The sequence below is a fragment of the Ranitomeya variabilis genome, chromosome 4 (assembly GCF_051348905.1).
Source record: "Ranitomeya variabilis isolate aRanVar5 chromosome 4, aRanVar5.hap1, whole genome shotgun sequence".
Classification (NCBI taxonomy): Eukaryota; Metazoa; Chordata; class Amphibia; order Anura; family Dendrobatidae; genus Ranitomeya; species Ranitomeya variabilis.
Window position 1 is genome coordinate 484426743 of NC_135235.1, and position 22330 is coordinate 484449072.

At 48.6% G+C, this 22330-nt stretch overlaps 1 protein-coding gene across 1 annotated transcript in view; it reads right to left on the reverse strand.

Moving 5' to 3' along the window:
• Nucleotides 1-22330, reverse strand: part of SAMHD1 (SAM and HD domain containing deoxynucleoside triphosphate triphosphohydrolase 1) — a 610883-nt gene that overhangs the window by 12743 nt on the left and 575810 nt on the right. Inside the window, exon 14 of the mRNA XM_077251917.1 lies at nucleotides 9162-9284. Coding sequence (XP_077108032.1) covers nucleotides 9162-9284 — 123 coding nt within the window. The remainder of the gene's footprint in view (nucleotides 1-9161; nucleotides 9285-22330) is intronic.

The window sequence follows — 22330 nt, forward strand, 5'->3', positions numbered from 1 at the left end:
AGTATACTCCATCCTGGGCCTCATCCTAAAATAATGTCCCCCATCCTGGCCTCCTTCTTGGTAAAATGCCCCTATTCTGGGCTCCTTCTTCTTAGACTGTCCCCCTTGTATAACAATGTCCCCAATCCTGGCCTCCTTTTTGGTAAAATATCTCCCATCCTGGTCCCCTTCATGATATCATGTCCCTCATCCTGGACCCAATCATGGAATAAAGATCCCCGGCCCATTCATGGTAAAATGTCCCCCATCCTGGGACCCTTCATGGTAAAATGCCCCCATCCTGGGACCCTTTATGGTGAAATATCCCCCATCCTGGGACCCTTTATGGTAAAATGGGCCCCTTCAAATAATAATGTTCCTTGTTCTTCAGTACATTTTTAAAAAATAAGCAATTCTTCTTGCCTTTCTCATATTGTGCGTTGTCCTCTTTACTAGGTGGTGCAAGAGCCGGCAGCTGACATCGCCTTGGTTGGAAAACCACATGACATCCCCGGCATGCACAGCCTGTTGTGGGCATTCTGACATCAGTTGCCAGCCTCTGATTGGCTGGCACAATATGCAGGAAGCCGACAGGTTTCTGCCCTGCAATACATTCAGATTGTACATATGTTGTCAGGTGCACATCTAGCTGAAGTAGGTGCCGATGTTGGTAGGCCACATCCACCTCTGGGTCCTGATGCAGTCTCACCTTCAGTATGTCCTTGATCAGGGAGGGGTATTGTTACTGTCTATGGAACTGTGGATAGTTATACACATCTGCTCAAAATTGTTGACACCCTTCTGTTAAAGTAAGACAAATCCACAATGGTCACTGAAATAACTTGAAACTGAAAAGTACTTCTCAATTCAAATTTACTGAATTTTCATCTACTAATGACACTGCTTTTGAATTTTGGTTCAACAGAAAAAAAGACTAAAGAAAATGGCTTGGATAAAAATGATGGTACTCTTAGCTTAATATTTTATTGCACAACCTTTTGAGGCAGTCACTGCAAATAAACAAATTCTTTAAAGGTACCGTTACACTAAACGACTTACCAACGATCACGACCAGTGATACGACCTGGCCGTGATCGTTGGTAAGTCGTTGTGTGGTCGCTGGGGAGCTGTCACACAGACAGCTCTCTCCAGCGACCAACGATCAGGGGAACGACTTCGGCATCGTTGAAACTGTCTTCAACGATGCCGAAGTCCCCCTGCAGCACCCGGGTAACCAGGGTAAACATCGGGTTACTAAGTGCAGGGCCGCGCTTAGTAACCCGATATTTACCCTGGTTACCATTGTAAAAGTTAAAAAAACAAAAAATACTACATACTCACATTCCGATGTCTGTCACGTCCCCCGCCGTCAGCTTCCCGCACTGACTGTCAGTGCCGGCCGTAAAGCAGAGCACAGAGGTGACGTCAAATAATTAAAAAATACGGCATTGGGACCCCTTTAGTCATGATAACCAACCTTGCTGAAGCTGACAGCTGAGGGTTGCTGTGAGTTTTGCCTGCCTGGTTATAAAAAATTTAGGGGAACCCATGTCTGGTTTTTTTTTTCATTAATTATTTATTTACAGCGCAGGTGCTGGCTGATGAATACTCCCATCAGCCGCTCCTTCTCTCACTGTTATTAGCGACAGCTGACGCCAGCTAATGGGAGCAGTAATCCTATCAGCTGACACTAGTGACCGGAGATAAACTTTATACCTCTGATCACAGCTGCTTTTTGCTCACGCTGTCGTTTGACAGCATGTGAACCGCGGCTCTCTGTCCGTGACTGTTGTGAAGGGCCGAACCAATAGGCTTAAATTAATTCTACTCAATTTTAATATCAATTTATTATATTATTGATAATTATATTAATAATTGTATCACTTATTATTGAGCAGAATTAAGTATGCTTACATCTCCCTATATATCGTTTGAACACAAAGCCTCCCCATATACTGCATGAGCCCCAAACAGCCTCCCTAGATACCGTATTTTTCAGACTAGAAGACGCACTTTTTTCCTCCAAAAATGTGGAGGAAAATGGGGGGTGGGTCTTATAGTACGGATGTCCCTAATCTGGCTGTGGTGGTGCAGCAGTGGGTCACAGGAGGCAGGAGCCAGCTGCTGTGGCTAATTCCTGTGCCTGCTACTAAAGAGAAATGAATATTCACTCCATTCCATGCCCAGGAGAAATGAATATTCACTCCATTCCATGCCCAAGCTCTTACCCTAGGCAGAATTCTCCTATAACAGTCATGTAAGAGAGTCTTCCGCAAGATCTCCCTTCTTCATTGTCTTCGGTCAACAGCCTGGAATCCCTCTTCCAGTGTCAGCTGCTTCTGGTGTACCAGCAGCTGATGTGCTCACTAAGGATTTGTCTTAAGATCTGGAAGGAAACCAATCTTGTTATTGTCCAGGGGATAAGTTCGTTCTGTGTTCCTGAAACCTGCCTTGTCTGTTCCTGTGTTCCAGTTCCCATCCTGTTAACCAGACGTGCACTATTCATACTGCTGTTGTCCAGTTCCTGTTCGTCTTGTCTCTCCAAGTCCATCCCTGCTTCCCGGCACACCTTTGGAGGTCAGTTGTTGCTGCTCCGGGGTCTGTCCTGGAGTGTACCTGGGGTCCACCTGGGTCCAAGTCTAACCACACCATCAGGGGCTCTAGTGAAGAAGCCGGTTGTCGCTTAGTTACACCCCTCCAGTTAGTTTCTCCCGGGACCATGGCACAGTTGTCCCTCAAGCACGTGTATAAATGGTTACCATTTGTATTATCCGTCTCTTCATTTTGTCATCAATTTTCCTCTTGCAGCAATACCCAGAGAGGTTAACTACAGTTCCAGAGATTATACACTTCTGAATAATATGAGCAACTGTAGTAGCAGTTTGTCTACAATTTTTTTTTTTTTCTAATCTCCTGAGACAGCACTTTTCTTTGCTTTCTTTGATCCATGTGGTGTGTGGTACACACCATGATACCAAACAGCACAGTGACTACCTTTCACCCTTCAAAAAAGGGTGAGCACACATTTGTAGACATCTGTGATTAGTGAGGAGCGAGTGTACTCGTTTGCTCTGGTTTTCCCCAAGCACGATCGGGTGACCTCCGAGTATTTGACTGCTTGGAGATTTAGTTTTCATCTCGGCAGCTGAATGATTTACAGCTACTAGCCAGGCTGAGTACATGTGGGGGGTTGCCTGGTAGCTAGGGAACCCCCACATGTAATCAAGCTGGCTAATAGCTGTAAATCATTTAGCTGCTGAGATGAAAACTAAATCTCCGAGCAGTCATAAATACTCGGAGGTCACCCGAGCGTGCTTGGGAAAAACCCGAACAACGAGTACACTCACTCATCACTATCTGTGATGCTAATTACAGGACACAACTTAGTTTAAGATATCCCTATGATCAAATTATTTTCAAAATGAAATGATGTTTTTCAAAAATGATCTGTTGAGCCACAATTCAAAACCAATGTCTGATTATCATTAATTTATATTCAGTAAATTTAATTTGAAAATTAGTTTTGTCAGATTCAAGTTATTTCAGTGACCATTGTGGGTCTTTCTTACTTTAAAGGGAGCCTGTCACCCCGTTTTTTCCGTATGAGATAAAAATACCGTTAAATAGGGCCTGAGCTGTGCATTACAATAGTGTATTTTGTGGACCCCGATTCCCCACCTATGCTGCCGAAATACGTTACCAAAGTCGCCGTTTTCGCCTGTCAATCAGGCTGGTCTGGTCAAATGGGCGTGGTGACATCGCTGTTCCTTCCCCCAGATCTTGCTTATTTTTCCGTTGGTGACGTAGTGGTTTGCGCATGCCCAAGGCTCGAATCCACTGCATAGGTGTGGAAAAAGAGTGCGATCTGCGCTATTCCCCTGGTTATCGGTGGGGGTGGCCATCTTCCTGTGGCCGCGCTTGCGCAGATGGAGCGCTCTGCTGCCCGGGGCTTCAGGAAAGTGGCCGCGGGATGCCGCGCGTGCGCAGATGGAGATCGCGGTGGCCATTTTCCTGAAGCAGAGTTCGCATCTCGGCTTCAGGAAAATGGCCGCCGCGATCCCCATCTGCGCACGCGCGGCATCCCGCGGCCATTTTCCTGAAGCCCCGGGCAGCAGAGCGCTCCATCTGCGCACGCGCGGCCACAGGAAGATGGCCCCCCCACCGATCACCAGGGGAATGGCGCAGATCGCGCTCTTTTTCCACACCTATGAAGTGGATTCGGGCCTTGGGCATGCGCACACCACTACGCCACCAACGGAAAAATAAGCAAGATCTGGGGGAAGGAACAGCGATGTCACCACGCCCATCCGACCAGACCAGCCTGATTGACAGGCGAAAACGGCGACTTTGGTAACGTATTTCGGCAGCATAGGTGGGGAATCAGGGTCCACAAAATACACTATTGTAATGCACAGCTCAGGCACTATTTAACGGTATTTTTATTCCATATGGAAAAAACGGGGTGACAGGTTCCCTTTAACACAAGGGTACCAACAACTTTGTCCATGTGTGTAGCAGGACGGAGTTTGTGGAATTGAGGGAATGAGCCAAAACTGTTGAGTTGTGGATGAAAGACAGCATGACTGAATAGAGAAGAAAAGGGAATGTAAAAAAATTAATCCAGAAGAGACATCACAGGACGTATCTGTACTGTAGAAACTTATTTGGTCTGCAGAGCACAGGTGGAGAGCTGGTATCTACTAAAGATGAGTGGATCAGGCAAAATTCGAATTTCTGTTTGCATTGATTTTCCAAAGAAATTCGATTTGCAGAGAAGTTATGCTGTGCAAATTTAATGTCCCCTTTTATACTCTGAGGTCTCTACAGACCCCAGAGCATAATAAACGTATGATGTAAAAGTAAGAAAAATCCTTATACTCACCTTTCCGTTCACCTCTCCAGCCTCTCCTACCCACCATCACCCATCAAGGCCTCCCTGCATCTTCAGATTCCCATTGCTTACACTGAAACCCAGCTTTCATGAGGGACAGCTCTACGCATGTGCTCGCAAGGTGTCGTCTTGATTCTATGATCTTTCTGAGGCTTCAGAGCAAGTGGCGGCGATCTAAAGGCGCATCGTGGAATGGACAGGTGACAGAGGGATCGGAGAGGTGAGCAGTAAGATGAGTGCAAGATTTTTTTTTTTTATCTTGATGACCTTTTACGGTTCAGAAAAAGGGCAGCCAGCATCTGCCATTCTGCTAAGTCCACATGAAAGCGAGTTAGAAGAAATCTGCATATTATTCGCTCATTTTTAGTATCCACTCCTTTATTGGTTGTAATATTGTCATAATACAATGGTTTTGTTTAATTATTAGTAAGGGGGTATTCAGTCACTACTGTATATGCTGGTTATGATCTGGTAGTATTAACCCCTTCATGCCGCGGCCCTTTTTCGTTTTTGTGTTTTCGTTTTTCGCTCCCCACCTTCCCAGAGCCATAACTTTTTTTATTTTTCCGTCAATATGGCCATGTAAGTGCTTGATTTTTGCGGGACGAGTTGTACTTTTGAAAGTCATCATTGGTTTTACCATGTCTTATACTAGAAAATGGGAAAAAAATTCCAAGTGCGGTGAAATTGCAAAAAAAGTGCAATCCCACACTTGTTTTTTGTTTGGCTTTTTTGCTAGGTTCACTAAATGCTAAAACTGACCTGATATTATCATTCTCCAGGTCATTACGAGTTCATAGACACCAAACATGTCTAGGTTATTTTTTATCTAAGTGGTGAAAAAAAATTCAAAACTTTGCTAAAATTTTTTTTAAAAAAATGCGCCATTTTCTGATACCCATAGCGTCTCCATTTTTCGTGATCTGGGTCGTGTGAGGGCTTATTTTTTGCGTGCCGAACTGACGTTTTTAATGATACCACATTTGTGCAGATACATTCTTTATTGTATTTTAATGCAATGTCGCAGCGACCAAAAAAACGTAATTCTGGCGTTTCGAATTGTTTTTTCTCGCTACGCTGTTTAGCGATCAGGTTAATGCTTTTTTTTATTGATAGATCGGGCGATTCTGAACGCGGCGATACCAAATGTGTAGATTTGATTTTTTTTTTATTGTTTTATTTTGGATGGGGCGAAAGGGGGGTGATTTAAACTTTCATTTTTTATTTTTTTTCATATTTTTAAAAACATTTTTTACTTTTACCAAGCTTCAATAGCCTCCATGGGAGGCTAGAAGCTGGCACCACTTGATCGGCTCTGCTACATAGCAGCGATCTGATGTTCGCTGCTATGTAGCAGAAATGCAGGTGTGCTGTGAGCGCCGACCACAGGGGGGCGCTCACAGCAGGCTGGCATTAGTAACCATAGAGGTCTCAAGGACCTCTATGGTTACCATCCTGATGCATCGCCGACCCCCGATCATGTGACAGGGGTCACCGCCGGAGCCCACATCAAAGGGGGAGACACGACATGCGCAGTAATAGTACGGTGCATGTCGTGAAAGGGTTAGTTGTCCCTTATACCGTATATCAGTATTCATGGTAGTATTGGCCTTGGTATATCAGCACCCAGCATTAGACTGGAGCACCTTGGGCCCAACAGAGAAAATCATTCCTGGGGCCCACTATGTAGCTACATAGAAATAAATACAAGACCACCAATTGTGTGGTAAAATACGTTAATATCAGGGTATAATATAAAGTAGTACACGTCTTAGTTATGTTGCAGGGGTTGGGGTAGCCCCCTCCATAGAATATAAAGTAGCCTCCCTCACGGAATATAATGCAGCCCCCTGATAGAATATATTGCAGCCCTCCTCATAGGGTATAATACAGCTCCCCATAGAATATAATGTAGCCCCCCCATATAGTATAATGCAGCCCCTCCACAGAATATAATGTAGCCCCCTCAGAGTATAATGCAACCAACTCATAAGATATAATGCAGCCCCCCCATAGAATATACAGTAGACCCCTCATAGGGCATAATTCAGCCCCCAATATAGTATAATGTAGCCCCCCAGAATATAATATAGCCCACTGAGAGAATAATGTACACAGAATATAATGCAGCCCCCCACAGAATATACTGTAGCCCCCTCATAAAGTATAACACAGCCCCCTCATAGGGTATAATGCAGCCCCCCTCATAGGGTATAATTCATCTCCTTTATATAGTATAATGCAGCCCCCCTCCACCACCATCATCATTGTTCTCCCCCACCACCCCCATCATTGCCCATTCCAACACCTCCATTGCCTCCCCCCACCACCTCCATCATTGTCCTTTCCGCCACGACAATCATTGCCTTCCCCCACCTCATCATTGCCCATTCCACCATCTCCATCATTGCCTCCTCCCCCACCACCACCAACATTGCCTTCTCCCCCACCATCCAATCACTGCTCTCTCCATCATCCACATCATTGCCCTCTCCAATACACGCACAGCATCACTCTCACACACATTACCACACACACACAGCCCCGAACCCCTCTCTATCTCATGCATGCATGCAGACACACAGCACCACTCACCTCTTGTTCGCCGCAGCACATCCCGGCAGCATCTTTGTCGTCGGCAGCTTTCTCTCTGAAACAGTCGCGCACTGAATGATGACGTCATCCAGCTGCGCTGCTGTATTAGACAGGAAGCACTGGGAAGGAAGCAGGACGGCATTGGATTACTGAAGCTCCGCTCTGCTGCCAAGCTGCAGGGATTGCTCCTTGCCCGCCTATTGCCCTCAGTGTTAGCTGCCCTGCAGGGGCCCACCTCCGGGGCCCCAATGCAGCCAAACCGGCATTACATGCGGTATGTTAGCTCCTGCAGGCAGTGTTAGCCTCAGCCTGTGGCTAACGCTGCCCGCTATTAAAGTGAAATGAGTATTCACTCCTCTCCACGCCAATTGGGGCGTGGGGATGTGTGAATATTCATTTCTCTTTAGCAGCGGGGACGGGCTCCTGTCTCCAGTTGCTGCTCTGCTGGCACTGGGCGGGCCCCCCTGACTCACAGGCCCCATAGCAGCTGTGTGTGCCGCTGTTGGCGACACACCACTTGCTGGGGGCCCCTAGAGCAGTGGGGGCCCTAGGCAGCTGGCGGCCCTGTATGCCAGCAGGTGTAAGTGCCTGGGCCCACCAGAGAATCCTCCGGTTTCCCGGTGGGCCAGTCCGACCCCGGCAGCAACCCATTGTCACTGCACTGCGAGTTTGACTGTGTGCTTAGGGCTGAAGTTACTCACCTTGAGAAAGACACCTAGTGTGTCGGAACGCGTGGGTTTTCATACTCCATTACATCTTGGCTGCACCGCTGCATGTGGGACTAGAGGGCGACCATAGCGGACTGGATAGGGCTAAGTATTCAGCACTTGTCTATATTCATTATGTATTGCCAAAATATATTCTGGCACAGGCAGTAGCGATATAATAGGGCCACTTACTTCAAGATGGGCATCTTTGCAGACTACGTCTAGGAGGTTTGATATTTTTCCTTTTGTGTGTATTTCTATTTAAACCTCCATGATAATATTGTTCCTTATATGAGCCTTACATATTGACTGCATCCTATTATTTATAAGGGCCTTCTATACTTGGACGTGCGGAGTACTTTCACTAGAAAATTGCCACCCGATGGGCCCATTTACCTGAGTCCACATACTATTTATTATCCGTTTATCACTTTTCAGATTGTGATTTATGCAGCAACTTTGTTATAATTTTGGTGCACTATATGTCTGTGAGCCAGATATTCTCTTTGTATATTCATATTTTGAATGAATACTGAATTATGATGTATTGGAGTTGATTTGTATTTCATTCAGTGGAATGAGTTTTAGATGTATTTAAATTGTGTGTAGTATCTGTGTGTGAAAATAAACTATTGTATTTTTTGCCTACATACTTGTGGTGTTCCAACCTTTTTTGCATGTACTTTTTTTCTCTTGAAATGTATGTACTTATTCTACATGCCTGGTAGTGAACCCACGATATTCATTGAATATTAGATTATGGTGCCCACTTAAAAAAGCTTTATTGTCTTAGGGCTGAAGTTGCAATATGGCACGGATTATAGGCATTCTATTGTATACACTTTTGGATTCTCACTTCAACTAAATATATATGAATTATGTGATAAGTAAAGACTCTGAATTTCAATAACTGAATTAAATAATTCTGTATATCACTATCCTCTGCTAACCAGTGTACCAACCAACTAACATAACGATTATATACCTACCTCACAATCTGGGATTTTTACCGCTTTCTTTAGATCACTCTTCAAATAAAAATGCATATTGTCAAGCGGACTCTTCCCTTTCTCCTCTTTCTCCGATTTCTGTCCATAATCCATTCGAATGACCTGGATTGGTAAAGAAAACAAAAATAAATTACTGAAATTAGACCTGACCTCTATCGTGAATTAATCTAAATTTTTTCCATCATACATGACGGCACCACGAGAGAGGGGATCCGCCCTTCAAGGACAGGAAACCTTCAAGATAAAAGGGGCGGCTCCTCTCTTCACATCAGTTGGTTTCCTGTCCTTGACGGGGAACCCTCAAGATAGAAGACTTCTGAAGACAGAAGAGGATGCCTGGGTCGGATGGGTTTGGGCAGCCACTGGTCTGCTGAATCTGTCACCAGGTACCGGTAGTCGCCTCGGGGGCCATGTATTCCATGCCCCCCCTGAGCGAAGCATGGCCACAGCCCGTGAGGCGAATGCCCGGGTGAAGATAGGGCCTCAGAGGCTACGGCGGTGTAACCTCCCTGTAACCGCAAGAAATTCTACCTGCTGTTTAAGTCCTCGGAGGCCATAGTAATGTGCCCCTCCCTGTTGACTTATGGTGGCTATGCAACCTGTGAAGCACATCGGTGCCCGGGCATTTTAGGGCTCCTCGGTGTATGGGAAACTCCCTGTTGAGCACAAAGCAACCCTCCCCTCCCCATTCCCCAAAGACGGATGGTACCTGCAAGGAACAGCATGGTGTTTTCTCCAGGTGAAGCAAGTTATGGGGGCAGCATTGCGGGACGTCATGGAGCTTCAGGGGTGAGGGTAAGGCTGTGCACGCGCCCTCCTCGGCACTCTACACCGCACGACCGGAAGTGAGGGGGTGTGTCTATGCGGCGCTCAGCTGACGCTGGAAGCAGGGAAGCGCATCGCCAGCTCTGGACCCGGGATCGAGCGGGGACCAGAGGAGGGGCCGAGAGATCAGTGCGCATCCCGGGGTTGCCGGGGGAGCACATAAGGTGGTACACAATGCGCACGCGTCAGCCGGGCCTACGCTCTGACACAGTCATACTGCGCAGATGTCGCGCTGGGTGGCCTGGAGAGAGTGCGCACCGGAAGTGGTTGCCGGGTGCACGCTCAGATATCATTTCACTGCGCAAGCGTCGCGCTGGGCGGCTGGCAAAGGCAGGATCAACCAGGTGATTGATTGCATCTATGAGCACCGGAAGTGGTGCAGGCACGATCAGCCAGGTAATCAATCATGACAGGTGCACACATACACCTGACTACTGAAGCGACCAGTAAAGCCAGGATCAACCAGGTGATCCATTAAAAAAAAAAAAAAGAGAGAAGGAAGTGAATCTATTTAAACGAACCAGAAGTGCTGCCCTGTGTCACTAAACCAGGCCAGGTTGAAGGTTACTGCTCTTGTTACGTGGTAGTGTGTAAGATGGAGAGCTTTTCACCAGAACATTTAATGCCACAGCAAGAGGTGCAGGAGAGGCGGTCTCGCTCAAGTGAGAAGAGCCAGATACGCCACGGCAGCAGCAGAAGCCGCTCGGACAGCGTACGGACGGATCGCCATACCAAGGAGGGGTCCCTGCTCTCATTGGGAGACACGGAGAAAACCAATCAACCTCCGGACCCAATACCCGTACGTTGAAAGCGTCCGAGTGGTGAGTGAACTTTGAGAAAGTCCAGCACGCTAATGTCTGTTCTTTTCTTTTCTCTTATCTCCATCTCTCCCCTCTTTTCTTACATACATTTGGGGGGTGGAGTATAGGAGGTCCCCAAGAAGTGTAAATCAAAGGCTTAAAACAAGGAATGTCCCTTAGGCTAGGTTCACACTGCGTTAACAGCAGCCCGTTCAACACATACGTTAACGGGCTGCTGTTAACGCAAGTGCCGGTATGGCAGCCCGCTAGCGCAGATAGAGCATCTGCTAGTTCTATCTGCGCTAGTGGTGACGGACCCGGAAACGCTGCAGCCCACGTCTCGGGGTCCGTCACTCAATGATTGTGGGTGTGCGCTAGCGATGCGTCCGACATTGCATTCAATGGTGGCGTTAACGGACTGCGTTACACCGCGTTATGCCGCCGTGTAACGTAGTCCGTCTAACGGACGCCAGGAACGCAATGTGAACCCAGCCTTATGCAAGAAAGTGTTAAAACCATCCTGGAATAAAAATCTGTGTCAGGATTGCATTAACAGACGGTTGCGGAGGAAACACCCTCCTTTACGGAGAGCCTAAGATCACTGATCCAATCAGAGGTCTGTAAAAGCATTACAGACAGCCGACGCAGATACCAGGTCTAGGGACAGATCCAGCCCCTCAGTAGCATCTCAAAGGGATTCTTCGGAATCAGAAGGAGACTCAGATACAGCTCATTGCTCAGATAGTAGCTCAGAGGAGGAAGATGCATTTCCAGCGGAGGCTATGGATAAGCTTATAAAAGCTGTTCGCTCTACCATGGGGCTAGTAGACAAGAAAGCAAAAAAGACAGCACAAGAACTTATGTTCAGTGGTCTGCAGAAGAAAAAAAACGGAGGTCATTCCCTATTAACGAACAGCTACAGGAACTGGTTAAGAGGGAATGGCAAAAACCGGAGAAAAAGTCCCAGATAATTAACTCCCTAAAGAGAAGATATCCTTTTGAGGAGGAGGCGTCCTCATCTTGGGACAGGGCTCCAAAGATTGATGTGCAATTTCAAAAGTTGCCAGGAAATCCTCCCTGCCATTCGAGGATTTAGGTTCTCTAAAAGAACCTCTAGACAGAAAGACGGACAGTTGCCTAAAAACAGCATGGGAAGCCTTGGCTGGGGGACTAAGGCCAGCTATCGCGGCCACTTGTGTAGCCAGATCCCTTAAAATCTGGATAGATAACCTGGAGGATCAGGTAGAACAAAAAGTTCCCAGAGAGACTATCCTAGAGGCAATACCGGTCATGAGAGCAGCGGCAGTATTTCTAGCTGAGGCATCAGCAGACTTGGCTAGACTGGCAGCAAAGTCAGCAGCTTTAGCCAACACAGGACGCCGTGCGGTATGGCTTAAATGCTGGCCAGGAGATACACAGGCAAAGATGAAACTTTGCTCTCTACCATGTGAAGGGAACTTCCTGTTTGGACCGGCATTAGATGAGGTGTTGGAAAAAGCCGGTGACAAAAAGAAAAATTTTCCGAAACAGCCATTTCAGCCCTTTCGGCGCTCCTTTCAGAGAGGCCGAAAATTCTGAAGGCAGCAGTATAGAGACCGAGACAGGAGCAACTTTGACAAGCGATCCAGGGGAGGAAAAGGTTTCTATTTTGGCAAGTCCCCCTAGGGACACCAATTAACCCTCCCAGTGATGGTCCTTCTCAGGTGGGAGGGAGGCTCTCTCACTTCCTTCCAGCCTGGAAGAGGATCTTATCGAGCGCATGGATCAGGCAAATTATAGGATTGGGCATAAAACTAAAATTCCACCACTGGCCTCCAAGAAGATGCATGCAGACTCCGGTACAGTCCTCCCAGGAGAAACAAGACAGTCTGGAAGGGGAATTAACATCACTCCTAGACAAACACGTCTTGGAAGAAGTTCCAATAGAGGAGAGTATGGAAGGATTTTACTCCCCCCTTTTTCTCATTAAAAAAACGGACAATTCTTGGAGGACAATAATAAATTTAAAAGGCCTCAACAAATATCTAATAATTCCATCTTTCAAAATGGAAACAATAAAATCAGCGATGAAACTTCTATATCCTCAGTGTTACATGTCAGTCCTAGACCTAAAGGACGCTTAATGCACCGTCACACTCAGCAACTTTGCAAAGAGAACGACAACAATCCGTGACGTTGCAGCGTCCTGGATAGCGATCTCGTTGTGTTTGACACGCAGCAGCGATCTGGATCCCGCTGTGCCATCGCTGGTCAGAGCTAGAAGTCCAGAACTTTATTTCGTCGCCAGGTCGGCGTGTATCGTCATGTTTGACATCAAAAGCAACGACGCCAGCAACGAGCATAGGGGGCGTCGCAGCGTCTCCTTCTAGCCAGTCGGTACACTCCGGCTGTTTGACATGGAGCTAACAACCAGCGAGAACGAGAAGTGAGTCGCCGTTACGTCACTGGATCGCTCATGCATCGTTCTGGAGTTGCTGTGTTTGACGTCTCTACAGTGGCCTAAACAGCGACGCTCCAGCGATCTAGTTTAGGTCGGCTCGTTGTCTATATCGCCGCAGCGTCGCTGAGTGTGACGGTACCTTTACTATCACGTCCCAATCAGGCAACAAGATCGTCAGTTTCTCAGAGTGGCAGTTCAGATGGGGTCCCAGTTGCGTCACTTTCAGTACAGGGCTCTGCCCTTTGGGATAGCAACAGCCCCACGGGTATTTACAAAACTGATTGCAGAGGTCACAGCACATCTCAGAGAGAAAGATACTCTGATAATACCCTACTTAGACGACTTCCTGATAGTGGGGAAAAACTTTTCTCACTGTCAGGAGCAGGTCAGAATAGTGATGGACACTCTACAGACACTAGGATGGCAACTGAACCTCAAGAAATCCAAACTGGAGCCGGCGATGGTCCAGAATTTCCTAGGGATAACGGTAGACTCGGTGGCGCAGGAGTGTCGCCTCCTAGAGGAAAAAGAGGAAAAAATCAAACAAATGATTATGTCCACATTAAAAAAACAGATGACTTTAAGAAGAGCCATGTCGGTGTTAAGGTACCTTCACACGAAACGACTTTGTAACGATATCGCTAGCGATCCGTGACGTTGCAGCGTCCTCGCTAGCGATATCGTTTAGTTTGACACGCAGCAGCGATCAGGATCCTGCTGTGATGTCGCTGGTCGCTGAATAAAGTCCAGAACTTTATTTGGTCATCCGATCGCCGTGTATCGTTGTGTTTGAAAGCAAAAGCAACAATACCAGCGATGTTTTACACTGGTAACCAGGGTAAACATCGGGTTACCAAGCGCAGGGCCGCGCTTAGTAACCCGATGTTTACCCTGGTTACCAGCGTAAAAGTAAAAAAAACAAACAGTACATAACTCACCTGCGCGTCCCCCAGCGTCTGCTTCCTGACACTTACTGAGCGCCGGCCCTAAAGTGAAAGTGAAAGCACAGCAGTGACGTCACCGCTGTGCTGTTAGGGCCGGAGCTCAGTCAGTGTCAGGAAGCAGACGCTGGGGGACGCGCAGGTGAGTGTGTAGTGTTTGTTTTTTTTACTTTTACGCTGGTAACCAGGGTAAACATCGGGTTACTAAGCGCGGCCCTGCGCTTAGCAACCCGATGTTTACCCTGGTTACCCGGGGACCTCGGCATCGTTGGTCGCTGGAGAGCTGACTGTGTGACAGCTCCCCAGCGATCAAACAGCGACGCTGCAGCGATCGGCATCGTTGTCGCTATCGCTGCAGCGTTGCTTCGTGTGAAGGTACCTTTAGGGTCCCTAACCTCCTGCATACCGGCAGTAAAATGGGCCCAGTTTCATGCAAGTGAACTGCAATGGTGTGTGCTGCAGAACAACCTGGAACTTCAGGGGCAGCTAGAGCAGAAGCTCATTCTCCCGCTCTCTGTACTCCAATCACTCAGATGGTGGTTACAGATAGAGCCATCTCCGAGAGGAGTTCCTTGGACATACACAGCCTCCAAAGTAATCACAACGGACTCCAGTCTATGGGGGTGGGGAGCTCACTCAGACACACTATGGGTCCAAAACTCCTGGGCTCAAGAGGAAAGAAATCCTCAAACGAGTGGGAACTCCTAGCAATCGAAAAAGCGCTGAGGAAGTTACTTCCACACTTAACAGGGCATCATGTGAGAGTCCTATCGGACAACCGAACAGCGGTCGCATATGTAAACCACCAGGGGGGCACCCGTTCTCGGTCATTGATGCACATAACCAAAAGACTCATTACTCTGGCCTCTCATTATCGGCCCTGCATATTCGAGGTGTGGACAATATAAAGGCAGACTTTTTAAGCAGGAACCACTTAAGGCAAGGGGAATGGTCCCTTAAAAAGTCAATTCAATTTTTCAACGGATAGTGCACATGTGGGGAAGACCCAGTGTAGACCTCTTTGCCTCAAAAGCCAACAAGAAAGTTCAAAAGTTCTGCTCCCTGAACCCAGCAGACAGGCCGTTGGCAGTAGACGCCTTCAGCATAGAATGGACGTCAGGACTCTGTTATGCCTTCCCACCGATATGTCTAATCCCAGCAGTTCTGAAGAAGATCAGTGAGGACAAGGCCAGGGTAATTGTAATAGCTCCCTTCTGGCCGAAAAGACCATGGTTTTACTGGCTGAGAGTGATGTCAGTGACGGACCTGTGGGTACTCTCGGAAGACCAGGACCTTCTAATACAGGGTCCCTTCAACCACCCGCAGAATTCCGGGCTACATTTGACAGCCTGGCATTTGAACAGTCGTTGCTAGAGAAAGAAGGGTTCTCAGCTGGTTTGGTATCCATCTTACTTAGCAGCAGAAAACCAGTAACGACCAAGATCTATGGGAGAATACGGAAGAAATTCTTGTCCAGCTCAGGGCCAATACGGGAAGGGGAGGTCCCAATAGTGGCAATACTGGAGTTCTTGCAAAAGGGCTTAGATCTGGGATTAGCTGTTAGTACCCTCAAAGTACACATTTCAGCTTTAGCAGCCCTATTTAACTGTGACCTGGCAAGCAATAGGTGGGTGGTGAGGTTTATCCGAGCCTATAGTAGAGCTGACTCTGTTCCATCCCCTACTCCTCCACCATGGGATCTAAATTTAGTATTGACAGCTTTGACAGAAAGCCCCTTTGAGCCGTTAAATACAACATCAGATAAAGTACTAACATTAAAGACAGCTTTGACAGAAAAAAGACTGGCACATCCAAACTAGTGTGAATAGGTGCATACCAGGAGCAGCTACCTCCATACACAAATATACAAAAAAGGTTGCACTCTATCGTGCCAAAGCATGTCTAATATGAGATACATGAAATATGAATAGCAAAATGGCTTTTGAACATTAGGAAAATATTTAAGAGACACTTTGCACAGAATTTGATATAATCAAATAGTGTGAGCCCATCAACCATCGTCAAGGTGGTCTCATTAAACTGATGGGTCCCTGACCTCCTTGTCCAAATGTGAACACTTACCGAAGGCCAATGTCTGTATGCCTGGGTGAATGTGGACACCTCTGTTCAGCAAAGCCTGAAATTCAGCAATTCAGCAAAGCCTGTAATTAAAAACCACGTGGTGATGGGAGGAGTGCTCAGTCAGTAAGCTAACATAGAAATGACAGAAAAAAGACTGGCACATCCAAACTAGTGTGAATAGGTGCATACTATCTCATATTAGACATGCTTTGGCACGATAGAGTGCAACCTTTTTTGTATATTTGTGTATGGAGGTAGCTGCTCCTGGTATGCACCTATTCACACTAGTTTGGATGTGCCAGTCTTTTTTCTGTCATTTCTATGTTAGCTTACTGACTGAGCACTCCTCCCATCACCACGTGGTTTTTAATTACATCTCATCACACTTGGTTCCGGCCAACCCATATGTAGGCTTTGCTGAACAGAGGTGTCCACATTCACCCAGGCATACACAGACAGCGTCGGACTTGGGTGTCTGGGGCCCACCAGAGGAATGGACTCTAGGGGCCCACCCTACAGCTATATGCAAATATCTGTCATTATAGTGGAGCATCGGCTGTAAAACACCGGCGGCTGGTGCATATCTACCGTGTGCCCCAATAACTGGGATGTATAATTACGGTAGTTTACATTAATGGGGTTCTTGGTTAAAACAAGTTATCACTGATCCATGGGCTCCACAGGATTGGTGATCGCTTAGATCCAACCATTAGAAACTGGGGAAGTTTTATCCCCGACAGGACACTTTTATCACTATTTTAAAATGCAGCAGCAGGTGGGATTTCTGACCGCAGCTCCATTCATTCTCTTTGGGGCTTCCAGAAAAAAACAAGTGCAGCCACTGAGGGGATGAATGGATCAGTGATCTAGTCGGACATGCCACTCCAGTCTAATGGGGATAAAAAGTTCCACATTTTGCTGAGTGGGTCCAAGCAGTCAGACCCCCACCAATCAATACGTTATCACTTATCCTGTGGAGAGGCGATTACTTTTTTCCACAGGAAACCCCCTGTAAGTGCATCTCCGCCGCTGTGTACAAAGCATTAAAACTCTAATGGAAATAAAGAATCTTCTCCTAATTAATATCAGAGAGAACAAATGACCGCCATACTCAACACAATCCACTATACCAAGACCAATAATACCACATACAGGAAGAAATACCACCACACCATGACCAGACCACATAGTGACCGAATAATACTACATACAAGGGACAAATACTACCGCACCATGTCAAGACCACATATTACCACCACTTGGTGACCAAATAGCACATACAAGGGACAAATACCACAACACCATTTCCAGACCACATATTACCACCACATAGTGACTGAATACTACAATACTGATCAGAAATAAAAAACAAACAAACACAATACTATCACCATAAGGCTGCCGTCACACTAGCAGTATTTGGTCAGTATTTGTATCCATAACCAGGAGTGGAACAATTAGAGGAAAAGTATAATAGAAACATATGCACCACTTCTGTATTTATCACCCACTCCTGGTTTTGGCTTACAAATACTGATGTAAATTACAGACCAAATACTGCATGTGTGACGGCAGCCTAAGTGACATTATACACAGGAGATCTGTACTTAGTATGCAGTGTCTGTGTAGAGGTAATACAGAGATCACTGGTGACATTATACACAGGAGCTCTGTATATAATGTATAGGTAATACAGTGATCACCGGTGACATTGTACACAGGACCTCTGTATATAGTATACAGTGTATAGTGTCAGTGTATAGGTAACACACTGACTCACCAGTGACGTCTCTAGGTGAAGTCCTTCATCTTTCATCCAGCACAGACCGCCATCACTTCATCGAGCCAGGACTCGTCTCTGCAGGAAATAACACAGTTATCTCGAGCTCCGCTTGCAGAACACATTACTTAATTTTTCACAACTTCTACATTACACCACATGAAGAAAAAAAGGCGATATAGTGTCACTCTACACAGTAACAGGACCGCCCCCCATTTAAAACAGTATACTCAAAAAATAAAATAAATACATCACTGCAGTAATAATATCCCTTAATTAGTGCCTATGGTAATAATATTCCCCACCCTGGCCCCGTTTATCTCATTCCTGGCTCCAGCCATATGTTCTCGCATCCTGCCCTCATGAGTATCCATTCTACCCCATATGATCTCCCCATCCTGCCCCATCTGTCTCCATCGTATCCATCCTGCCCCATGATCCAATCCTGCCCCATGATCCAATCCTGACCCATGTCTTTCATTCTGCCCTGTGTCTCCAATCATGCCCCGTATCTACATTCTGCCCATGCCTCCAGTCCTGCCCCCAGTGTGTCCAGCAATCTGCCCCAGTGTGTCCAGCATATTACCCCCAGTGTGTTCAGCAACCTGCCCCAGTATGTCCAGCAATCTGCCCCAGTGTGTCCAGCATTGCCCCCAGACAGTGTGTCCAGCAATCTGCCCCAGTATGTCCGGCAATCTGCCCCAGTATGTCCAGCATATTACCCCCAGTGTGTCCAGCAATCCGTCCCAGTATGTCCAGCATTGCCGCCAGACAGTGTGTCTAGGAATCTGCCCCAGTATGTCCGGCAATCTGCCCCAGTGTGTCCAGCAATCTGCCCCAGTATGTCAAGCATATTGCCCCAGTGTGTCCAGTATTGCCCCCGGACAGTGTGTCCAGCATATTACCCCCAGTGTGTCCAGCATATTACCCCCAGTGTGTCCAGCATATTACCCCCAGTGTGTCCAGCAATCTACCCCAGTATGTCCAGCATTGCCCCCGGACAGTGTGTCCAGGAATCTGCCCCAGTATGTCCGGCAATCTGCCCCAGTGTGTCCAGCAATCTGCCCCAGTGTGTCCAGCAATCTGCCCCAGTATGTCAAGCATATTTCCCCAGTGTGTCCAGTATTGCCCCCGGACAGTGTGTCCAGCAATCTGCCCCAGTGTGTCTGGCAATCTGCCCCAGTGTGTCCAGCATATTACCCCCAGTGTGTCCAGCAATCTGCCCCAGTGTGTCAAGCATAATACCCCCAGGTTGTCCAACAATCTGCCCCAGTATGTCCAGCACTGCCCCCAGTGTGTCCAGCAATCTGCCCCAGTGTCCAGCACTGCCCCCAGTGTGTCCAGCAATCTGCCCCAGAGTCCAGCACTGCCCCCAGTGTGTCCAGCAATCTGCCCCAGTGTCCAGCACTGCCCCCAGTGTGTCCAGCAATCTGCCCCAGTGTCCAGCACTGCCCCCAGTGTGTCCAGCACTGCCCCCAGTGTGTCCAGCAATCTGCCCCAGTATGTCCAGCACTGCCCCCAGTGTGTTCAGCAATCTGCCCCCAGTGTGTTCAGCAATCTGCCCCCAGTGTGTCCAGCACTGCCCCCAGTGTGTCCAGCAATCTGCCCCTGTGTGTCCAGCAATCTGCCCCTGTGTGTCCAGCATTCTGCCCCAGTGTGTCCAGCAATCTGCCCCAGTATGTCAAGCATATTGCCCCAGTGTGTCCAGTATTGCCCCCGGACAGTGTGTCCAGCAATCTGCCCCAGTGTGTCTGGCAATCTGCCCCAGTGTGTCCAGCATATTACCCCCATTGTGTCCAGCAATCTGCCCCAGTGTGTCAAGCATATTACCCCCAGGTGGTCCAACAATCTGCCCCTGTATGTCCAGCACTGTCCCCAGTGTGTCCAGCAATCTGCTCCAGTGTCCAGCACTGCCCCCAGTGTGTCCAGCAATCTGCCCCAGTATGTCCAGCAATCTGCCCCAGTGTGTCCAGCACTGCCCCAGTGTGTGCAGCCATCTGCCCCAGTATGTCCAACACTGCCCCCAGTGTGTCCAGCAATCTGCCCCAGTATGTCCAGCAATCTGCCCCAGTGTGTCCAGCATTGCCCCAGTGTGTCCAGCAATCTGCCCCAGTGTGTCCTCCAGCATTGCCCCAGTGTGTCAAGCATATTGCCCCAGTGTGTCCAGTATTGCCCCCGGACAGTGTGTCCAGCAATCTGCCCCAGTGTGTCCGGCAATCTGCCCCAGTGTGTCCGGCAATCTGCCCCAGTGTGTCCGGCAATCTGCCCCAGTGTGTCCAGCATATTACCCCCATTGTGTCCAGCAATCTGCTCCAGTGTGTCAAGCATATTACCCCCAGGTTGTCCAACAATCTGCCCCAGTATGTCCAGCACTGCCCCCAGTGTGTCCAGCAATCTGCCCCAGTGTCCAGCTCTGCCCCCAGTGTGTCCAGCAATCTGCCCCCAGTGTGTCCAGCAATCTGCCCCCAGTGTGTCCAGCAATCTGCCCCCAGTGTGTCCAGCAATCTGCCCCCAGTGTGTCCAGCAATCTGCCCCCAGTGTGTCCAGCACTGCCCCCAGTGTGTCCAGCAATCTGCCCCAGTGTGTCCAGCATTCTGCCCCAGTATGTCCAGCACTGCCCCCAGTGTGTCCAGCAATCTGCCCCAGTGTGTCCAGCAATCTGCCCCAGTATGTCCAGCAATCTGCCCCAGTGTGTCCAGCATTGCCCCAGTGTGTCCAGCAATCTGCCCCAGTGTGTCCTCCAGCATTGCCCCAGTGTGTCAAGCATATTGCCCCAGTGTGTCCAGTATTGCCCATGGACAGTGTGTCCAGCAATCTGCCCCAGTGTGTCCGGCAATCTGCCCCAGTGTGTCCGGCAATCTGCCCCAGTGTGTCCAGCATATTACCCCCATTGTGTCCAGCAATCTGCTCCAGTGTGTCAAGCATATTACCCCCAGGTTGTCCAACAATCTGCCCCAGTATGTCCAGCACTGCCCCCAGTGTGTCCAGCAATCTGCCCCAGTGTCCAGCTCTGCCCCCAGTGTGTCCAGCAATCTGCCCCCAGTGTGTCCAGCACTGCCCCCAGTGTGTCCAGCACTGCCCCCAGTGTGTCCAGCAATCTGCCCCAGTATGTCCAGCAATCTGCCCCAGTGTGTGTCCAGCACTGCCCCAGTGTGTGTCCAGCATTCTGCCACAGTGTGTCCAGCATTCTGCCCCAGTGTGTCCAGCATTCTGCCCCAGTGTGTCCAGCAATCTGCCCCAGTGTGTCCAGCAATCTGCCCCAGTATGTCAAGCATATTGCCCCAGTGTGTCCAGTATTGCCCCCGGACAGTGTGTCCAGCAATCTGCCCCAGTGTGTCCAGCATATTACCCCCATTGTGTCCAGCAATCTGCCCCAGTGTGTCAAGCATATTACCCCCAGGTTGTCCAACAATCTGCCCCAGTATGTCCAGCACTGTCCCCAGTGTGTCCAGCAATCTGCCCCAGTATGTCCAGCAATCTGCCCCAGTGTGTCCAGCACTGCCCCAGTGTGTGCAGCAATCTGCCCCTGTGTCCAGCATTCTGCCCCTGTGTGTCCAGCATTCTGCCCCAGTGTGTCCAGCATTCTGCCCCAGTGTGTCCAGCATTCTGCCCCAGTGTGTCCAGCATTCTGCCCCAGTGTGTCCAGCATTCTGCCCCAGTGTCCAGCACTGCCCCCAGTGTGTCCAGCAATCTGCCCCAGTGTCCAGCATTGCCCCAGTGTGTCCAACAATCTGCCCCAGTATGTCCAGCACTGTCCCCAGTGTGTCCAGCAATCTGCTCCAGTGTCCAGCACTGCCCTCAGTGTGTCCAGCAATCTGCCCCAGTATGTCCAGCAATCTGCCCCAGTGTGTCCAGCACTGCCCCAGTGTGTGCAGCAATCTGCCCGTGTCCAGCATTCTGCCCCTGTGTGTCCAGCATTCTGCCCCTGTGTGTCCAGCATTCTGCCCCTGTGTGTCCAGCATTCTGCCCCTGTGTGTCCAGCATTCTGCCCCAGTGTGTCCAGCATTCTGCCCCAGTGTGTCCAGCATTCTGCCCCAGTGTGTCCAGCATTCTGCCCCAGTGTGTCCAGCATTCTGCCCCAGTGTGTCCAGCATTCTGCCCCAGTGTCCAGCACTGCCCCCAGTGTGTCCAGCAATCTGCCCCCAGTGTGTCCAGCAATCTGCCCCAGTATGTCCAGCACTGCCCCCAGTGTGTCCAGCAATCTGCCCCCAGTGTGTCCAGCTCTGCCCCCAGTGTGTCCAGCAATCTGCCCCAGTGTCCAGCACTGCCCCCAGTGTGTC